Below are 21,623 nucleotides of genomic sequence, written 5' to 3'. Positions count from 1 at the left end.
GGTTGTGAGCCACCATGTGGTTGCTGGGAATTGAACTCAGGACCTTTGGAAGAGCAGGCAATGCTCTTAACCGCTGAGCCATCTCTCCAGCCCAGTTCCCTTTATTTAAAAAAAAAAAAAGTAAAATTACTAATTTGACAAATTGTTTTACTGAAAGTTTGGCTGACAAAAGATAGTACTGCTACTTCCTCCTGTGAGTGAGCAATGTATTCAAGTACAGTATTAAGAGACCTGAAACATAGTGAGCACACCTAGAACTCCAGCACTTAGGAAGCTGAGGCCGAAGGAGTTAGAGGCCAACCTGGACTACAGTGCAAAACCCTGTCTCAAAGTCAAAATTTAAAGAAGGAACTAGACATGGTGAAACACTTTTAATCCTAGCAATTGTGAGGCAGAGGCAGCAGAACTCACTGTGAGTTCTAGACCAGGCCACTTAGGTACACACAGTGAGCCTCTGTCTCAAAACAAGAAAGAGAGGGAAGGAAGGATGGGGGGGTAGGGAGAGGGAAAGGACAAATATCATATCAATAAATGAAACAACCCCAAATAGTATAATCACTATCACCAATTAAAAGCCTTAATTATAAAAAATGTTTAAAACTATGATAAAATGAAAAAACAAAAAACAAACAAAGCAAAACAAATCTATAAGAATAATAGCCCCTTTTAAGGGCAAGAAAAGCAACAGAAGACTCAGAAAATTCAAAGACTTTAAGTATAAATAATCACAGCTAAGATGACTTAGGTTCTGATACTAGTACTCTGTAAGAACAGAAATATCTGAGTTGCAAACATTGCCTAGATCATCTGGTGTCTGCAGAACGGAGTGGTGGAGCTTCTCATCGAGCTGCAGATCCTTCTGTTCCATGTGATCTATATTTAGTGTAGATGGAGAAGGTGTCTGTGACCGAGATTCCAGAGCTGAATGTATTGGGGAAGCGCTTTCTGAACCTGCAAAATTAATTTCATAAAATCACTGTGAAGAATATATTCAGGGTACCTTCAAATACCAAAAACACATAATTTTAAAACATCAAAAGATAAACCAGGTTATATGCTGTCCAAAGATGTCAAAAATATCATGATATTGCCTACCACTGGATGGACACAGGATCAGGAATACAAGATAACGGGAACCACCAGTGACAGTGGCAACCTCTATCTTGATTCTTGGCCTAACTATAGAAACTCAGGTACCACTGCTATTATTCTCTTTTTCTCATTTGAATTTGGAACAGGTCAATAGTGATGGAACATTCTTCTATATAATAATATAGATCAATGCTAGCTTGGTTTACAGTAGTTCCCAGCTCCCAGGGAGCCCTTATCTCTACTTTTTCCTACCAATCTATTCTCATAAAACATCAAAAACGCATGAAGATGCAATGATTATATCCTCATTGCAAATTCTCTTGAAAATAACACATATGCCTATAATCCCAGCACTAAGAGCTGTCAAGAGTTCAGTGTCTCTATGTGTGGAATAATTTGAGGAGTTTTGGTATTAATTCTTCTTTGAAAATCTTGTAGAATTCTGAGCTGAAACCATCTGGTCCTGGGCTTTTTTTGGTTGGGAGACTTTTGATGATGTTTCTATTTCTTCAGCAGTTATAGGTTTGTTTAATTTGCTTATCTAGTCTTGATTTAACTTTGCTGAGTGATATTTGTCCTGAAAGTTGTCCATACCCTTTAAGTTTTCCAATTTGAGGAGTACAGGTTTTCAAAATATGACCTGATGATCCTCTGGATTTCCTCCATGTCTGTTGTTATGTCCCCCTTTTTATTTCTGAGTTTGGATATTCTCTCTCTGCCTTTTGGTTAATTTGGATAAAGGTTTGTCTATTTTGTTGATTTTATGGAAGAACCAACTCTTTGTCTCATTGATACTTTGTATTGTTTTCTTTGTTTCTATTTTGTTGATTTCATCTCTAATTTGACTATTTCCTGCTGTCTAGTTCTCTTGGGTGAGTTTGCTTCTTTTTGTTCTAAAGTCTTCAAATGTGAGACTAAAATTACCCTGATACCCAAATCACAGAAAGACATTACTAAGGAAGAGAATTATAGGCCAATCTCACTCGTGAACATTGATGTGAAAATACTAAATAAAACACTGGCAAATCGAATCCAAGAACAAATCAGAACCAACATCCACCATGACCAAGTCGGCTTCATCCCACAGAGGCACGGATGGTTCAACATACAAAAATTTCTCAACGTAACCCACCACATAAACAAACTGAAAAATAAAAACCACATGATCATCTCATTAGATGTCGAAAAAGCTTTTGACAAAATCCAACATCCCTTCATAATAAGGGTCTTGGAGAGAGCAGGGCTACAAGGAACATACCTAAACATAATAAAGGCAATATACAACAAGCCAATGGCCAACAACAAACTAAATGGTGAGAAACTCCCACCGAGCCCACTGAAATCAGGAACAAGACAAGGTTGTCCACTCTCTACATATCTATTCAATATAGTTCTTGAGGTCCTAGCGAGAATAATATGATACCAAAAGGAGATCAAGGGGATATAAGTCAGAAAAGAAGTCAAACTCTCACTATTTGCTGGTAATATGATAATTTACATAAGCCACTCCAAAGATTCTACCAAGGAACTTCTACAACTCATAAACACATTCAGTAATGTAGCAGGATACAAGATTAACTAAAAAAAAAAAATCAGTAGCCCTCCTGTATGCAAATGATAAACAAGACGAGAAAGAAATCAGAGGAAAATTACCCTTCACAATAGACACAATAGCATATAATACCTTGGAGTAACTCTAACCAAACAAGTAGAAGACTTGTATAATAAGAACTTTAATTATTTGAAGAAAGAAACTGAAGAAGATACCAGAAAGTGGAAAGATCTCCCATGCTCTTGGGTAGGCAGGATTAACATAGTAAAAATAACAATCTTACCAAAAAGCAATCTACAGATTCAATGAAATGCCCATCAAAATCCCAGAAAAATTCTTCAAAGACCTTGAAAGAACAGTACTCAACTTCATTTGGAAAAGCAAAATAGCCAGGATAGCCAAAACAATCCTGGGCAATAATAGAACTTCTGGAGGCATCACAATCCCTGACTTCAAACTCTACTACAGAGCTACAGTACTGAACACAGCCTGGCATTGACATAAAAACAGACAGGAGGACAAATGGAACCAAATAGAAGACCTTGGTATCAATCCACACACCTTTGAACACCTGATTTTGAACAAAGAAGCAAAAAACATCAAATGGAAAAAAGAAACAAATGGTGCTGGCATAACTGGATATCAACATGTAGAAGAATGAAAATAGATCCATATCTATCTCCATGCACAAAACTCAAGTCCAAATGGATCAAAGACATAGCCACGCTGAACCTAATAGAAGAGAAAATGGGAAGTACACTTGAACACATTGGCACAGGAGACCACTTCTTAAATACAACCCTAGTAGCACAGACACTGAGAGAAACAATTAATAAATGGGACCTCCTGAAACTGAAAAGCAAAGGACATGGTCCTTTAGAATGAGAAAACGACAGCCTATAGAATGAGAAAAGATCTTCATTAACCTCACATCAGACAGAGGTCTAATCTCCAAAATATACAAAGAACTCAAGAAATTGGTCATCAAAAGAACAAATAATCCAATAAAAACAATGGAGTATAGACCTAAACACAGAACTCACAACAGAGGAATCTAAAATGGATGAAAGACACTTAAGGAAATATTCAACATCCTTAGTCATCAGAGAAATGCAAGACAAAACAACTCAGAGTCCATCTTATGCTGGAGAGGTTGTGGGGTAAAGGGAACATTCCTCAGTTGCTGGTGGGAGTGCAAGCTAGTACAGCCCCTTTGGATGTCAGTGTGGCAACTTCTCAGAAAATTAGGAAACAACCTTCCTAAAGACCCAGTAATACCACTTTTAGGTATATATCCATAGGATGCTCAATTGTGCCACAAGGACATGTGCTTAACTATTGTTCACAGCAGCATTGCTTGTCATAGCCAGAACCTGGAAACAACCTAAATGCTCCTCGACAGAAGAATGATACAGAAGATGTGGTACATTTATACAACAGAAAAAAATAACGACAGCTTGAATTTTGCAGGCATATGGGTGGAGCTGGAAAACATCATTTTGAGTGAGGTAACTGAGATACAGAAAGACAATTATCACATGTACACATTTATAGGTGATTTTTAAACATAAAGCAAAGACAACCAGCCCATAAATCATAATCCCAGAGACAACAATGAGGACTCTAAGAGAGATATACTTAGATATAATCTACATGGGAAGTATAAAAAGACAAGATCTCCTGAGTAAATTGGGAGCATGGGGACCTTGGGAGAGAGTTGAAGGGGAGGGGAGAGTTAGGGGAGGAGCAAAGAAAATTTAGAACTCAATAAAAATCAATAACAACAACAAACTGAACAAGAGTTCAGTGTCATCATCCTCAGCTACATAGGCAGTTTGAGGCCAGCCTGGGCTTAATGAAACCCTGTCTTTAAAACATATGCAAATGGAGTCTGCAAGATGACTCAGTCAGTTAAAGGCACCTGTTTAAGAAGTCTGACAACCTGAAATCCCCAGAATCTCTACATGATAGAGCGAGGCTGACTGATTCTGGTAAATCATCCTTCTATCTTGGTATGCACTACAGCTCATACCTTTACTACATACATACATACATACATACATGTGAAAAAGTCAACCCTCCCCTCAAAACCTACCAAACAGAACACCAACCAAACAAAAATCTTGCAAATCAATAGGTATGGTGACACATTCCGGTAATCCTGGCACTTGGATGGCTAAAACAGGATGATCATGAATTTAAGGTCACCTGGGTTACAACCTGAGACCCTGTCTCAAAAACAAATAAACAAATATGTTCCAAGTTTTCTCATTGATCTTAGTAAACCCTCCCATTCATTTCCTAGTGTTCAGACGCCTCTGAAATGCTCTTGTACTCTACAATCTACGTATAACTTTTGTATTCTAGCCAAATGAATTGTATTTATTAAAATCATCAGAGTCTAGACCTTTTCCATGTTTTCTTTTCTTTGGAAAGAATCCTGATTAAATTCTTGGTTTAGACACTGTTTTCTACTGATGCCAACTTCTGACCTTACCAAGTGTAACTCCCTGCCATATAGTTTGGTTGATTTCATACCTTCACATTATACCACTATCATACTGATTTCAACATGCCTGTTCAGTTTGAAACACCCCTCAGTAGCATACAAATGCCTTAATCACAGGTTTGCCACTTATTTTATACTGCTGTACTGCTAGTGTCTACCACAGTGCATGACACACAGCAAACCATCTTACTACTTTAAGTAATGTGTAGCATAAATTGCATTACAGAACAGCCGATGGTAGTTGCAGAGGAGAGTCCATTGGCACTAAACAGGATATATATATATATATATATATATATATATATATATATATTTCATTTCATTTTCTAATGTTGAATTTCTAGCTCAGAAATATCAATGTTCTAGACCCAATAATTGTAAAAATCTGCCCTTTTTACTTTTTTCTATACAGTAAAGCAAAAATCAACTTAAGTTACATATTTGTATCAATCTCCAAAAGTATGGAACACATTTTAAAAATGGCACAATAAATGCCCCAAATAATAAAGAACTATATTATATGTACCATGTTATAGCAATCACATAATTGGTCATATGATAATTATATATCAAAAGAATTTGACTCTACCTAGGATTAATTAGATGCAGGAGTCACATTATTAACTAGGTGGCTGTTCCTTTTACTTGACATACAAGAAAATTTCTATGATAAGACAGCTGCAGAAACCTGAGGACTCAGAAGCTTAGCATAAGCACTGTCACACGAGAGGCACATGGAGAAGAATGTCCTTAACACTTATCAAAAACGTCAAGCATACTCCAATAGACAGTATTTTCATCAAATGCTTTGGAATCCAAATCTGTTTCTTTTATCTCCGTGCGTTATCCTGTTTCATAACAATCACTACATTAGATATTTTAGATTACTCTCTCTGTGTGGAGGTAAGAGGACGACTTGAGGAGCTGCTTCTCTTCTCCCACTACATAAATCTGGGATTCAGGAATGGAAGCAAGAACCTTTTCCCAATGAATCATCTTGTTATCCCTAAATTCATTTTTTTTTAAAACAGGGTTTCTCTGCAGCTTTGGAGCCTCTCTTGGATCTAGTTCTTGTAGACCAGCTGGCCTTGAACTCAGAGATCCGTCTGCCTCTGCCTCCCAAGTGCTGGATTAAAGGCATGTGCTACCACTGCCCGGCCTAAATTCATTTTTTCAGACCTAAGATTTTAAAATCAGTTTATACAAACTATAAGAGAGTCAATATTATCTTTAATTTTATTGCCAAGATTCTATAATAGCTGACAAAGTTTTTCCCTGTTAAAAGAGCTTTTTAAAAGACATTTTTTACTGATACTCATATGCCAAATATGCATAGAGCTTATATTAGCTATATTATTAAATGTCATATCTTTTAATCTTTCCCACTAGATTTCTTGTAGTATCTAAAAACTTCTATATTAACAGAAGGGAGGATTCCAGGGCAACTGGCATCCTTCTAAAAAAACACAGTTAATAGTGTGATAATGCACGCAAGCTTGACCATCAGAAAAGACTATGTCAAAGTTTTATACATTAAGTATATGAAGTTATACTCACTCTTAAATATTCTGTTTGTGAATAAAAACACAGCTGTCTTCAAACACTGTTGCACTACTGACAATGTCAGTGATTAAGGTTATTATTCCTTATAAAGTCTCCCAATAGGGTAACAAAATCAGCCATTCAAGGTAGCACATAGTTGCATTCATATTACAAATTCTTAGACATTTAGTTATTAAAAAAAAGAGACCATATAAACCAATTCCTTGAAATATAAATTTAGTTTTTAGACTTTTTTGTTTGAACTACTGATTTCCTTTTGTGTGTGTATATAATGTGCATGCAGGTGCAGTCATCCACACAGGCACATGTGGAAGCATGGAGAGGCCAGATTATTGATAATAGGATGTCATTATTTTCTATTGCTATTCAACTTTATTTTGAGACAATACCTCTCATTCAACCTGGAGTTTATTGTTTGGGGTAGACTGGCTGGCCAGCAAGCTCCTAGAATCCACCTGTCTTAGTACCCCAAAGCTGGGGTTAGAGGAATGCACTGCCTGGGCATTCAAACTCAGATCCACATGCTTGCTAGGCTAGAACTTTACCCACTGAATTGTCTCCCTAACTCTTGGAGCTTTAGTTTTGACGAATAAAGAGAACTAAGAAAAAAGTATGGTGACATTTTCTTTTACATTGTAACAACCTTTGAAAAACCCAGCAGTTTTACTAATGTTTTAAATAAATTAGAATTAGAATCAAGCCTGCATGGGGAAGTATTTCTGTTCTTAAAGAGATCATGGTGCTTGGAATCATAAGTGACTACCATGATTGTTAACTGGAATGGCTAACCGCTGAGTGAGGTGCATCAGGGTATAGCTGGAACCAGAGTAAGTTCAGATCACGCAGTAAAACCTTCAAGATCATTGTAATCTCTACACTAACCCTGCAGTAACATTTTTATCTATTTAATTATGTCTCAACTTCCAGGACTCCACTTACTATATTAGTTGGGTTTTGCCACATTTAAAAAGTATCTGAAGAGGATAATTTGCTGCATCACTAGGTATTCTAGTACACTAACAAATACGTCTTCCTATTGGCAGAGTGCTTTATATTTCCTGCAACAAATGCTTTAAAAGCTGGTTTGACTCTGAACAACAGGGAAAAAGATATAGTGAAGTACTTGTTTCCTCTTCTAGATTGTCTGTTTAACAACTGCTTCTAGTCTGGTGCATATACATGAAGTCCACTAATGCTTACCTACATGTACTTCACGTCAAGAAACTACTCTGGGTTTTTGTTTTGTTTTGTTTTCTCCTCTGTTAAAATAAAATAAAAATTAAATGAAAACAAAACAAACAAACAAGCAAAACCCCATTGAAATAGCAGTCGATCATACAAGCTGTAGAAACTTAACCAGATTCTTTGGAAGTTTAGAAGCCAAGATTAAGTAACATTCCCTTGAGTTGTTTTACCAGTAACTGTTGCAACTTCAGCAGAGAAGGCTTGCTGATTAAGGCTGCTTGTTTCTGAATCTAAATGAAGTGTTGTTAGGCTAGCCACTTCCTGCTCCTCAGTGCTCTGATGATGGCCAGAACCTAAATCCACATCAGCAGAGGAGGGGATCCCAATGTCAGTCCCAAAGCCAAAGTCTGTAGGAAGAAGAAACACTAGTACTTCAGCAACACAATAAGCAAATATTCACATTCTTCCTAATCTACTCTGCATTGCTTCATTCTGGAACATATAAGCAGCAGTAAAATTTTGAAGAAGATCTCAACTAGAAACATTTTAAGATTGTAACAACTTGTTATTAACAATAATTGCTGTGGGACAATGATCTTGTACTTTATAAAGATTTGTCACTTACACTGGTTTAATAAAATGCTGATTGGTCAGTAGCCAGGCAGGAAGTATAGGCAGGGCCACCAGAACAGGAGAATTCTGAGAAGAGGAATGGCTGAGTCTGCAGTCGTCACGCAGACACAGAGGAAGCAAGATAAGAATGCCTCACTGATAAAATGTGCAAGGCCTCGTGGCTAATACAGACAAAAATTATGGGTTATAATGTAAGATGTAAGAATTAGTTAATAAGAAAGCCTGAGATAATAGGCCAACCAGTTTATAATTAATGTAGGCCTCTGTGTGTTTCTTTGGGACAGAATGGTTGTGGGACTGGGTAAGACAGAAATCTTTGTCAAAAACAATTATTTTAGGGACTGGAGAGATGGCTCGGTGTTAAGAGCATTGCCTGCTCTTCCAAAGATCCTGAATTCAATTCCCAGCAACCACATGGTGGCTCACAACCATCTGTAATGGGGTCTGGTGCCCTCTTCTGGCCTGCAGGCATACAGACAGAACATTGTATACATAATAAATAAATATTAAAAAAAAACAATTATTTTAAAATGTCATTCTTATGTAATTTCTGATAGCTGGTAATAAAATACACTTACTACTTTTTAAGTATTCTTATAAATATCTCTCAATCTCTCTCTCTCTCTCTCTCTCTCTCTCTCTCTCTCTCTCTCCCACACACACACACATCATCATCATCTCTTAAAATCTCACCTGTTTGAGCTCAGAATAGTATATAATCAACTCATAAAAAAAGGAAACATACAATACTCCAGTATACCTCCTAACTCACAAATTTGATTCCTAAAGTTTTTAACTTTATTCTCTGTATGCTAAGTCTACACTTAGAATTACACAGAATTTCAACACCTGATCACGTAGTAACATATGGTACCAAATAATAATAGCTGATATTTAACATAGAGGAATATTCAAGGAAGAGTCTGGGTAGAGAATTGGACAACAGACAGCAAATATGAGTGGATTAAAGAATAGCATCTCATAACTATGTTGGCGCTTTATTTTAACATTAACACCATTCTCAATAATTTTCTTTTCATATCTTTTGTCTTTAAAATGCAATTTCTTATGAGGGGCGGTGGTTTTGGTTTTTTAAATAACTCCTGCTTTCCCATTTTTTTCAAATTAAAATGGTCTCAACCTGAGATGATTCCCTAAAACTTCAGAAATTGTGAAATCAACATATAGAGTAACTTCCTAAGTAACAACAGAGAGTAAAGTAAAAGCTATGCAACCCACAAGTCAGAAAACAACTGACTGAAAACATATGCTCAAACAGTAAATGATACTTACTGTCAAATTTTCGTCCATCACATTGGAAAGCACTGAAAGAATCTGAATGACTATCGGAGCTCATAAGATCGCTGCTCCCTGCACTGGCAGGAGATGTCCATTCTGAGGGTACACCTGGGTCATCAACAGGACGCATCTGGCTCTGCTTGTTTAGAATATCAGGGAGATCTTTTGGAATTTCAAGGCTGCCTGGACTACTTCCCCTTCTTGTCAAAGTCTAAAACAAGAAACATTAAATTTCTTGTTTACAATTAAAATTTTTTAAATTTCAAATCAAGCACCCAAAAACCTTTAGTTTTCAAGATAATCATCAGTATAAATGCTGATATTTAGGACCTCATTTGGAAAGGAGAAACATACTTACTGAACAATCTAAATAATACGTAATGATATGTACCTGACACCTAAGCTACTGTAGTTCTACTTAAAGTAAAGACCTGAGTATCAGGTGAGATGGTGTTGCGTCTAAAGCTCTTAAACAGCAGAAAATAAAGTTTAGAGTGGGACAAAAAAGCAAACAGAGGAGAAAGTGAAAAGATAGCAAAGATGTCATTTTATGATTCTAAAATAATCCCTACTCATTAAGAAATTCAAATAAAAGGAAATGTAATAGTCACAGACAAATTAAAACCCAAATGAAATAAAAGTTTTTAAAAGCAATTCTGCAACTGAGAACTAGAGATACATTAGCTTCTATTTTCATTCTGATATTCAATATTTAAGATAAAAGGTAAATTTTAACATGAACTCTAGAAGTTACCTGAATTGTTTAAGCACTGTTTGTTATCAAAACTATGGGAACTGGGCTACGTGACTTCGGTTGTTTTTTCCTATTGATAGCAGGTGATAACAACTGGAAAGACAGTTAAGAGGAACTAGGAAAGAAGGGGCTCACAATTACTAACAGATGGTCCAGGATGTCTGTAGTGAAAAGCTACATGCTTCAATGTTTTATGTCTTTGAAAAACATATAATTTAAAAACTTTAATTTAAAACACACACATATTCCTCCTCCCACCCCCTTCTGGGACCTGACCTAATGATCTGTAAATGTTAGACAAGCACTCAATCACTGAGGTCAGTCAGCTCTCCTTTTACTTTTTATAAGACTGGATCACACTAAGTTGTACCAGCTGGCTTTGAAGTTACACTGCACCCTAGGCAAGGCCTTGAATTAGTATCCTCCTGCCTCAGCCTCCTGAGCAGCTGGACAGAACTTTGTACCACTAAGTCCAGCTTTAAAAAGTTGTAAGGACAGGTAAGTCAGGGGTGAAGGTGTTTACTATAAAGGTTGATGAACAGGGCAGAAGCAGAGAACGTCCTCTCTGAAGCTGTCTGTGAACCTTCACATGCATGCTATAGCATACAAGCATCATATATATACACACATAAAATAAATTCATGTTAAAATTTTTAAATTACTTTTTAAGTGAGGGCTAAATTTCAGGAAAAATAAAGTTTTGAATAAAAATCACCACATATACATTATACCTATTTTTAGTTCTCTATCTTTATCTCAAAAACCAAATAAATTAAAGAAAAAGCAAGCTCACCGAGGTATTCCCACTTCGAAGCCGCTCTGCTATGAACTCATCCATTAGATCAGGAACATTGGCATTGCTGCCACCAGTATCACTATTAAGAGGAGGCAGTTTGGGGCTCGTGTCCTCTTTACTTACTAGAAGCAAATAAATAACTACATATAGTGAGCAACAACTTGACTGTACCTTCTAAATTTGAAACAAAATAATCCACAATAAAGTACCTCTGCCATATCAATTATTTGCCAAACATGCACTTATGAATAATTTCCCTCTTTTTGGATTTAATATTTAAGAATTAGTAAATTGTATTTACTTTACTTAACTAAGCAGATGTTAGTCAATCTTCAGTATGACCTTAAACAGCAAGAAAGCTAGAGGTAAGCACTAGTTGAAGTCAGGTTAATATTGCCTATAAAGAAACTGGTATATTATATTTTTCTTTCTTCCTACTCTATGCTGCTCCAGAGCCTTAATAATTCACAACTCCCTCAGATTTTCCCAGAGAGTAACTGTAAGGAATATATCCTTTCAAATTATGCAAATCTCAGTGAGACACAAACACACTTAGGTTTGAACACAAATTAAAATTTCATGATTTGGTATACTGTTTTTTTTTTAAATTTAGTCTAAAATCTAACCTCGATGCTTAAAGAAAAAAAGGTTCAATTTTCGCAAGATTCAAGCAAAAATAAAACCAAAATAGTTACTAGATTTGCTTAATATTAACATTACATTATGATTTTATAGTAACAAAAATTTTTATTTTCACTTGGGAAACTAACTTGTGGGAAAAAGATAATTATGTCAGTATCATACTGTTGAAAAGTTCATTTCTCTGTAGAAGAAAAACCAGCGCTATTTATATTCCTACTGAACCACAAAGAATTTCAGACTGTGTAATACCATTGTCTTTATATTACTGGCCAGGCTTTGCTAAGCTGTAATATACTGCCCTCAAGTGGCATTAATGGCTCAATGCAAGATGCATTATACAGCGCTGTTAATCATGCTAACAAAAAACATGTTAAAATAAATGAAATCAAAACCTACCTTACTGCTGAAAGTTAAGTTTCTGTATCTGTAAAGTTGTTTAATTTTGAAACAAGATAAAGTGGTTACTACAATCTTGCTTCCTTTTTCTAATCTGCACATTTAGGTTCCACATTGAAATAACATTAGGTATTATGAAACCTTAATGCACATTTAAAATCTCATAATAAAGATTTAAATCTTGCAAAGATATATACACAAGAATGAAAGTCTAAAGGCCTACAGCACTTTTTTCAGAAATGCCTTGAATGGAAAGTGATTAAATCTTTGAGATAAAGAAAGGGTTTCCTCTTCAATGATAGTTAAGTATAATGTTGATGTTGGTTGTAGAACTTTGATTTCTGTTATGTTAGATGTCAAAGTAACCATCTACAAAGGAAAAAATACAAGACCAACTCAGCAGTAAGAATAAGTGAATTCAATTAGATACAGCTAATGCCCATTTTGACATAAAGTAGTGGGGCAAGAGAGAAAGTACAGCCAACTCCTCAGTAAACTTCAAGACTCATAGTGCGCACTCAGAAAAATCCTTGACCTTTGAAAGGTCATTAAATTTGTTTCTGTATCTTCCCCTTTCTATTTTATTGTTCAGCAGCAAAGAGGTTTAACTAAATGCCTCATAAGGGAAATTAGTAATTTAAATAAATATTGTATGCTGGGAAAAATACAGCTGGGGAAAGGCGCATGCACAACCAAACAGAGAGAAAGCAGTGACCATCCCAAAGCTTTTTGATTGCTTATAGCTTGCTTCAGTTGCATTAAGCCAAACTGGTGCTGTCTTTCTCCTTTTGCGCTCTGCACACTGTAAGTGCTCACCTGCAGCTTTCCTTCCAAAATAGCCCATTACATGACTGTACAGATCCCTCAGTGGAGCCTCTGGTGGCATTCTGTTCTGCCTCTGTGGGGAAACATTTGCCTTCGGCTTCGAAAGAGCATGTACAACAGTTTTATAAACGCCACCCAGGGAGCCCTGCTGTAGTCCTGCCTCGTGACTCGATGACCTAAGAGTACTGCGACTCCCTAACTGGTTACTTGCAATTCCTTCTTTCTGTGATGTGGCGGTGGGGATCTCTGTGGATTCCTTCACTGTTTTGCTCACTGATGCTGCACCAATCATATCTAGAGGTCTGTACACACCAGGTTTTACAAGGTCTGTACCACTAGTTGAGCTGGTCTGTGTATTGCTGGTACTGCTATTGCTACTACTGCTAAAGCCACTGAGCTTCCGTAGTCTCATCTTCCATGGAGCCTCTTTATTTTCCAGTGGATTATAAAACTGAACAGACTCAGTAGATGGCCTAAAAGTAACATGAACAGTATTTCGTTTCTTAGCAGTAATTTTCATGATTTTGGCCCTATGGGTTACTGTTTCAGACAAGCTCCTCTTGGTTGGAGAAAGCTTGCCGGTGTTAGAAACATGAGGCATTCTGCGGTTTACTGGTGCTTTTAGTGCAGTTTTCTTGGCATGCATAATATATGGGGTGAATTTTTCATTAACTTGTATACTCTTAAGCTTTTCACCTAGTGTTATATCTACAGAGGCATCTACTTCTGTGGCTGTTTGTCTATACAGAGGTTTCTTTTTTTCTTTATCACAAGGGCTACCTGAACTAGGATCCAATGACTGTTCATCAAGATTTAGTTTAGATTTTTCAGGAGTTTGTGTTCTCGCAAAACTAACTGACTGGTTAGGTGCAAGAGTACTCGTGGAGACAGCTGAGCTTGGTTCTTTTTGAAACGCTGTATTTTCAGGAGTCCCAACACAAGACATTAGATTTTCTGGTTTTATTTCCTGGCCTATGCACTCTAATTTATCTAAAGATGGTATTTCATCTCTAGTTACTGCAATAATCACCTTCTGAGAAGCTGTATCGTTACCTAGCTCATTTTTACTATGATTTTCCTGGTTTTCCTTAAAGTATTCTTTCAGGCAAGAAAGAAGATCCTCATCTCCTTCAAGGTCAATGTACTGGATTTGTTCGAAAGCTGCATCTGCAAGTTCTACTGGACCTATTAAATGACAAAGATGGTCATATATGCTATCACCAACTTCCAGAGAAGACTCTCTGCTATGAGTATCAGTGATGTGGCTTTCAGTGGATCTAGTTATTGAAGAAGCCTCTGTGGAGCTCTGCAAGCCTGGAGCATGACGGGATGAACTGTCAACGACAGGAACTGCACCTTTGGCTCGCTCAATACTGAATGGCTCCACGATGTCAGAAGTGCTGCTGCTTCGAGGCAATGGCTGGTCCTCATGCAAAGCTCCAAAAACTTCATTTCCAGTGTCTTCACTCTGTGAAAAATGTCGTACTCTGGTGGAACGGGGAAGGATTTGAGCATCATCAATATCTGCAAAAGAAAAAATTATTTATAGTAGAAACTACAGAAATATAAAAAAAATTATTTCACCCACAACCCAGGAATATGCTTCCCAATAAAGTTCTGATTCTTTTTGTAAGTTCAACTAAAGAAAACCAATTAAAAAAATATAGCTGATTTTTCAAAACTATGATGGGCCCAAGGCATGTGGTGTCAATGCATTAGAAAATGACCAAGATACACGTGAGATGTTAACATGCATATGGAGAGTGAAGATGAAAGACTTGGAAGTGCAGTCTAAGATAGAGCTGTGCCAATACACCGAGCAATTCAGACCAGTTAGTTTTTCCTATTCAGGTTGTGAGCAAGGGAGAAAAAAGATCATAACATGCAAAGCTGATCTAGGTGTTCCATGCAGACTTTTAGAAATTCTGCTCCACTAGGCAGGAAGAAGACATTGCCTTTCCCCAACAGCGGCTATACATATTATAGTAACAGAAATCTCCCCTCTGTCCTTAATATTCTCTCTATCAAGACACTGTATGCTCTTTTCTGTTTTACTTTATTTACTATAATCTTAAATTCTATTCTTTATCATCAAATATAATCAGTGAAAAACAAAGTATGATCAGTATATAATTAAGTTATTTTTGTTTTTGATAAAAATATTTAAATCTGCTATAGAGAAATTTTATCTACCTATGAGAGGCCCTTCTCATAAACAACCACTGTGCTGGGTAGTTTTTCATCAATTTGACACAAGTTAAGAGTCATCTAGGGCCGGGTGGTGGTGGTGGTGCATGCCTTTAATCCCAGCACTTGGGAGGCAGAGGCAGGAAGATCTCTGTGAGTTCGAGGCCAGCCTGGTCTACAAGAGCTAGTTCCAGGACAGGCTCCAAAGTGACAGAGACACCCTGTCTCGGAAAAAGAAAAAAAAAAAGTCATCTATGAAGAGGAAACCTTAATTGAGAAAATGTCCCCACCAGACTGGCCTGTTAGCAAGCTTGTGGCACATTTTCTTGATTTGATTAATGACTGATATAGGAAGGCCCTGAACACTGTGGGTGGTGCCAGCCCTCTGCAGGTGGCCTGAGTGTCATAAGATATGACTGCCTCGCTGAAAAAGGTACCAAACCATGTGGCTAACATAGACAAGAATAATGGGCTAATCTAAGTTATAAGAGTTAATAAGAAGCCTGAGATAATGGGCCAATCAGTTTACGATTAATGTAGACCTCTGTGTGATTTCTTTGGGACTTGCAGGAACTGGGCAGGATAGAAATCCCTCACCAACATGTGTGTGTGTGTGTGTGTGCGCGCGCGTGTGCACGTGTGTATATATATATGTATATATACGTATATATACATATATATACACATACATATATTAAAATTTTCAAAGTGTAATTGTGGAAATTAACACCATGCCTATGACCTCATTATAAAGTCTTGCCAGGCAGTGATGGATCACACCTTTAATTCTAGCAGTTGGAAGGCAGAGGCAGATAGATCTCTGCATTTGAGGCCAGCCTGATCTACAGAGCAAGTTCCAGGACAGCCAGGAATTTTACATGGAGAAATCTTGTCTCAAAAAAGCAAATAAATAAATGTATGTATGTATGTATGTATGTATGTATGTCTTTAGCTTATTTAAAAATTAAAAACCTGTATTTACCAGCAAAACAAAATGAGAATTTTAAGAGACTATCATTGCTATTTATTTATTTATTTATTTATTTATTTATTTATTTATTTTGGTTTTTCGAGACAGGGTTTCTCTGTGGCTTTGGAGCCTGTCCTGGAACTAGCTCTGTAGACCAGGCTGGTCTCGAACTCACAGAGATCCGCCTGCCTCTGCCTCCCAAGTGTTGGGATTAAAGGCGTGCGCCACCACCGCCCGGCTTTATCATTGCTATTTATTACACTTGTAATGTAAATGCTAAGTAACAGAACTAAGCTGAGTTCAAAGCTAGCCTATGCTACAAAAGGGCACCTCTGTCTCAAAACACAAAAGTAATAAACTATCACAGAAGCATTCTAACTAAACATTTAGATCAGAGTAAAGCTATCATTTATCTACAAATACAAAGTAATTTAAACTTAGATTTACATCCTCTAGAAGATAAGGGCAGTTTCCTTGTTTACAAACGGTAAATTGTTAGTCAGTGTAATTTCAGAATCCATAAGATAGCTAAAATGGTGGTATTTCTGATATCTTAAATAAACAAGAAAAAATTCTTGACCACTGAGTCCATGCTTCATGGAAGCCTATAACTTGTAGATGTGGCAAGTCTTATTTTTACGTTTCCTTGGTAATATTTAGCATTAAAGCATTGAAAATTATTTTCTATATTAAAAGGTACATCTTTCTGGATATTGTGTTTCAAAGAAAGGTTATTTTGCTAGCTTGAGAGGTAAATTGTGCATTAAAGTATTACTGTTAGCTTGCAGCATATGAGGGAAAAAAAACCTTCCATTAGAATGTAGGTTTCTTTTATGCTGTTCATACAACTATCCCATTTCTTTTAAAAGTATTTATCATACAAAATAGATATAATACAGAAGAAGGAAAGCATCAATTACATTAAAATGATGCTCACTGGGGCTGGACAGATAACTGGATGCTGGGGAGCATACACTGCTCCTCTAAAAGATCTGAGTTTGGGTCCCAGCACCCAGGTCAGACAGTACACAGTAGCCCATAGCAGCACACGGGCACCCACAGCAGCCTCCTGCTTTAGATCTGATCCCTCTCTGACTTCTATGGGTACCTGCACTTCTATGGGTACCTGCACAAGCCCACACACAAATGCACACCAATACAGAGTTGTTTTTTTTTTAAGCTGTTGCTCACTGGTAAAAATAATTCCTCGAGAACAGAAAGAACGTCTTAAATTAGAGATTTTGGAGGCTGAGTGTGATGGTACATGCCTATAATCCCAGTATTTCATGAGTAGACGCAGAAGGACAGGAGTTCAAAGTTGTCCTCTGCTCTACAAGTGAGTTCAGGGCCAAGAATATGCAATTATGCTATAACTATCATATTATAAGTGCAAAGAGCTACAAAAGATGGATATGCTATTACATGTTGATGACAGGAAAAAAGAAGTATCATTGCATAAAGAGGAACATACTAGGTTAATTAGAGACAGAATTTTTTTCACTCTTACTCAGCAAAATTTAGTAAAAAAGGGCCATCCTTCTTATACCAGAAAACATAATTATAAATAATAAATTGCCACTATTGTTAAAATTTTAAATACCCTCCTTCATGAAGGCATTATTTTGGTACTATAAACAAATTTGCTTAAGAAACTGCTAAGAATGAAAATAAGCACTGCTAGTCATAGTGGTAGCTCCTTGGGAAGTGAAGGTACAAAGTGCTCAGTTCAAGATTAGCTTGGGCTGCACAAAAAAAATCCCATCTCAAGCCAGGGAATGGTGGAACATTTCTTTAAAGCCAGCCAGCACTCGGAAGGCAGGGGCAGGTGAATCTCTGAGTTCGAGGCCAGCCTGGTCTACAATGCGAGTTTCAGGGTAACCATGACAACACAAAGAAATCTGTCTCAAAACAAGCAAAAAAAAAAGTTCCCTGTTTCAAAAGCAAAAGAGACCAGAAAGTCTGCTAAGCTCACCCTCAAATGCACATAAGTGGCATCTAGTGCAATAATTCTCAACAGACGCTGTGGGGCAGACCAGAGACCATTTTTCCTTAGACGCCAACATTACTAAAAAGGTGTATTCGGAGTTTATGCAAGTCCCAATATGCTGTATTAGAATTTAAGCTAAGGGCCTAAGAAAACACCCCCCCAACTATTAAAGACAAGTCTTATGTTAAGAAACAGTGTTGAGATAATGCCAATGACCTTCACTTGGTTACTAGTATAGGAAAACTCTCCAAAGATATTCAATAATTTAGTCCATAACTACATATGAAGTTCTAAGACTGGGCATCACAGCACTCGCAACTATGTAGGTGGAATGGCTCTCTAAAAATAAAGGAGAAAAAATGGCTGGCAAAAATGGTACTTTGAGAATTGATAGTTCATCTTAACAATTTCAATATGTTTTTATTTATTTATTTTTTTTTGGAGGTACCCTACAACAGATGGGCACAGGCGATCGCTTCCTAGGTACAACCCCAGCAGCACAGACATTAAGGGCAACATTGAATAAATGGGACCTACTGAAACTGAGAAGCTTCTGTAAAGCAAAGGACACTGTCACTAAGACAAAAAGGCAACCCACTGACTGGGAGAAGATCTTCACCAACCCCGCAACAGACAAAGGTCTGATCTCCAAAATATATAAAGAACTCAAGAAACTAGACTTTAAAATGCTAATTAACCCAATTAAAAGATGGGGCACTGATCTGAACAGAGAATTCTCAACAGAAGAAGTTCAAATGGCCAAAAGACACTTAAGATCATGCTCAACCTCCTTAGCGATCAGGGAAATGCAAATCAAAACAACTTTGAGATATCATCTTACACCTGTCAGAATGGCTAAAATCAAAAATATCAATATGTTTTTAAAAATCAATAGGTATAGGAAAAATTAAAGAAGTTTAATTCATCTCCCTGCTGCCCCCAAGCTATTCAAGAGTACCAGGAAAAATGATGCAATTGTATTTTAATTTCAAAAAACTATGAGGAAAATATTTTTCTTTTCTCACCTTTTTATTTGTATCAAGACAAGGTCTTGCTAAGTAACTCAGGCTGGCCTCAGCTTCTGGAGTGCTAGGATTTCAGTCACATCACAGTGACAGGGATTGCCTCCATTGGTTAGACATTTTTCCGATAAACTGCTACTTTAACCAAAGGCAGAGGGATTGTTTGTAACAGTGTCACTATTTGTAAATTTGTTACAGATCCTCAATTCCCTGATCTTAAAGACACACACAGGATATATTGGTGTGGGAAGCCCTTCCCTATATGTGTTGCTTTTACTGGTTAATGAATAAAGCTGCTTAGGCCTATGGCAGGGCAAAATAGAGTAAGGTGGGAATTCCAAGCAGATAGAAGAGAAAAAAAGGTGGAATCAGGGAGATGCCATGTAGCTGCCAAAGAAGAAAGACATCAGGGGAAACTGCTGGAACCTTGTCAGTATGCCACAAGCCTTGTGGTAAAATACAAAATAATGGAAAAGGGTTAGTTTAAGATACAGGAGCTAGCTGGCAATATACCTGTGATTGGCCAAGCAGTGTTGTAATTAATACAGTTTCTGTGTGATTATTTGGGTCTTGGGTGACTGGGAAAGAACGAGCAGTCTCTGCCTACGATACACTTTATTATGTGTCCATTTAAGGTTATAAGCATGGGGAGAAATATAGAAAACCATGAAAAACAGTGCTTTTCTCTATCTAGTTCTTTTATTCTTTTGTGGAATTTTGTTGTGGTAATGTGTTTGTTTGTTTGAACTGAGCCTGGTATGTAGCCCCGCCTAGCATCCTACTCACAACTTCCTGCCTGGAAGTCCCCAATGTGGTAGCTAAGGACACATGCCACCACACCCAGTTTATGAAGTCCACTTTCTTAATAATTCTCTCTGAGTTCTTTTTCTATTTAAAGACGTTATCTTTTGTGCCCTTGATCTCCCACTTCTCCCTCAGTCCCACTGGTCCTGGGACAACAGACCCAAATCATTATGGTTGGCTTACTTATGGCTTGACTGCCCATCAATGGTTTGTTCACACACTAAACTACTTTAAAGTAAAATGTACTCAAATGTTGAAAAAAACATAAATAACTAACCAATTGGAATGGTTGAAGATTCAAGCCATGATTTGCTTATAACTTAGCACTAATTTTACATACCTCTACAACTATCTTTTCTCTCTTCTCCACCTACTCCCTGAAGAAACAAACTGCAAGCCATCAATCTACTTCCATGAGTTACAATGCAAAAAATAAAGCAATAATTCACATTCCTACAATATAAACGAATATAATCATCTGATTTCATAGTGTGCATGTGTTTATTTAAAGGTTAGTTCAGTGTCTTCTAAATTTGTGTTCTATGAACCTTAATGTTATTATATATTAAACTGTCAAAATGTGAGAGAAGGTGTATATGCTGAAATAAACTTGAAAAATACTGAATTCTGCAGTTTCTATGTGTTAACAGACTTTTGGGGAGCCTTCAGTATGTTAGCAGACACTATGAATCTTCATTCAGATCCTTTTTAAATCTCATTATATCTTAGTATTCTAACAGTTGAGTGCATCAGCTTACACATGGTGACTTCATCTTAAATCAGTTCTGAGGAAGATGAGGGTTTGCTGTTATATTAAAATGTTGTGTGCCTTGCCTCTTTTGAGTCCTAAGAGAAAAATTACTTTCTAATTGAAAGTAATTATACTTTGACATTGTGTGTGTGTGCATTTTCATAAAACACTGGTGACAAAGTATCTTATGGACAAACTGGTTTTGGAGAATTGTGTTTTTAAAAAGTGTCCTTTCTGAGATAATCTGCACTGTCTAAAGGACATCGGGCACAGAGAGCTCATGCCTGTAATCTTAACACTCAGGGTGCTAAAGCGGGAGAATTGCCATGAGTTTCAGGTCAGCATGTGATATATATTAAGAACATGTCTAAAAAAAATAAATAATCAACATTTTGAAAGACAGATATAAAATATTTTGTTCCAGTGACTAGTACACCAATATTATCTAAATACTTAAATTTGTCATACAAGGCATTCTATCTCAAATGAGGAAAATGAAGACCAAAAAAAAAAATCATGGCCCTTAGAAAATCTTTAAATATTATCAATAAATATTTAAAGGTCTTTTTAAAGGGTAATCTTTATTACTTATTAAAATATAATAACAAAGCAAGAACTGTGAAGTAGAAACATTTCATACTATTTAAGATAACACT

At 36.8% G+C, this 21,623-nt stretch overlaps 1 protein-coding gene across 8 annotated transcripts in view; it reads right to left on the bottom strand.

Annotated features, from left to right (window-relative positions):
• Ralgapa1 (Ral GTPase activating protein catalytic alpha subunit 1) overlaps positions 1 to 21,623 on the bottom strand; it is a 233,890-nt gene that overhangs the window by 123,748 nt on the left and 88,519 nt on the right. For 5 of the 8 annotated variants that reach the window (XM_013347173.2, XM_013347178.2, XM_013347177.2 and 2 more), the window contains 5 exons: positions 13,238 to 14,770; positions 11,381 to 11,505; positions 9,828 to 10,044; positions 8,132 to 8,308; positions 799 to 951 (listed from right to left, as the gene is read on the bottom strand). In XM_013347173.2, coding sequence (XP_013202627.1) covers positions 799 to 951; positions 8,132 to 8,308; positions 9,828 to 10,044; positions 11,381 to 11,505; positions 13,238 to 14,770 — 2,205 coding nt within the window. The remainder of the gene's footprint in view (positions 1 to 798; positions 952 to 8,131; positions 8,309 to 9,827; positions 10,045 to 11,380; positions 11,506 to 13,237; positions 14,771 to 21,623) is intronic. The other 3 variants (XM_005343718.2, XM_005343719.2, XM_026781804.1) reach the window with 1 other exon arrangement.

Source organism: Microtus ochrogaster, chromosome 1 (genome assembly GCF_000317375.1).
Source record: "Microtus ochrogaster isolate Prairie Vole_2 chromosome 1, MicOch1.0, whole genome shotgun sequence".
Taxonomy (NCBI): domain Eukaryota; kingdom Metazoa; phylum Chordata; class Mammalia; order Rodentia; family Cricetidae; genus Microtus; species Microtus ochrogaster.
Note: the sequence above shows the minus strand (reverse complement) of the source record. Positions and strands in the feature narration are given on the sequence as shown.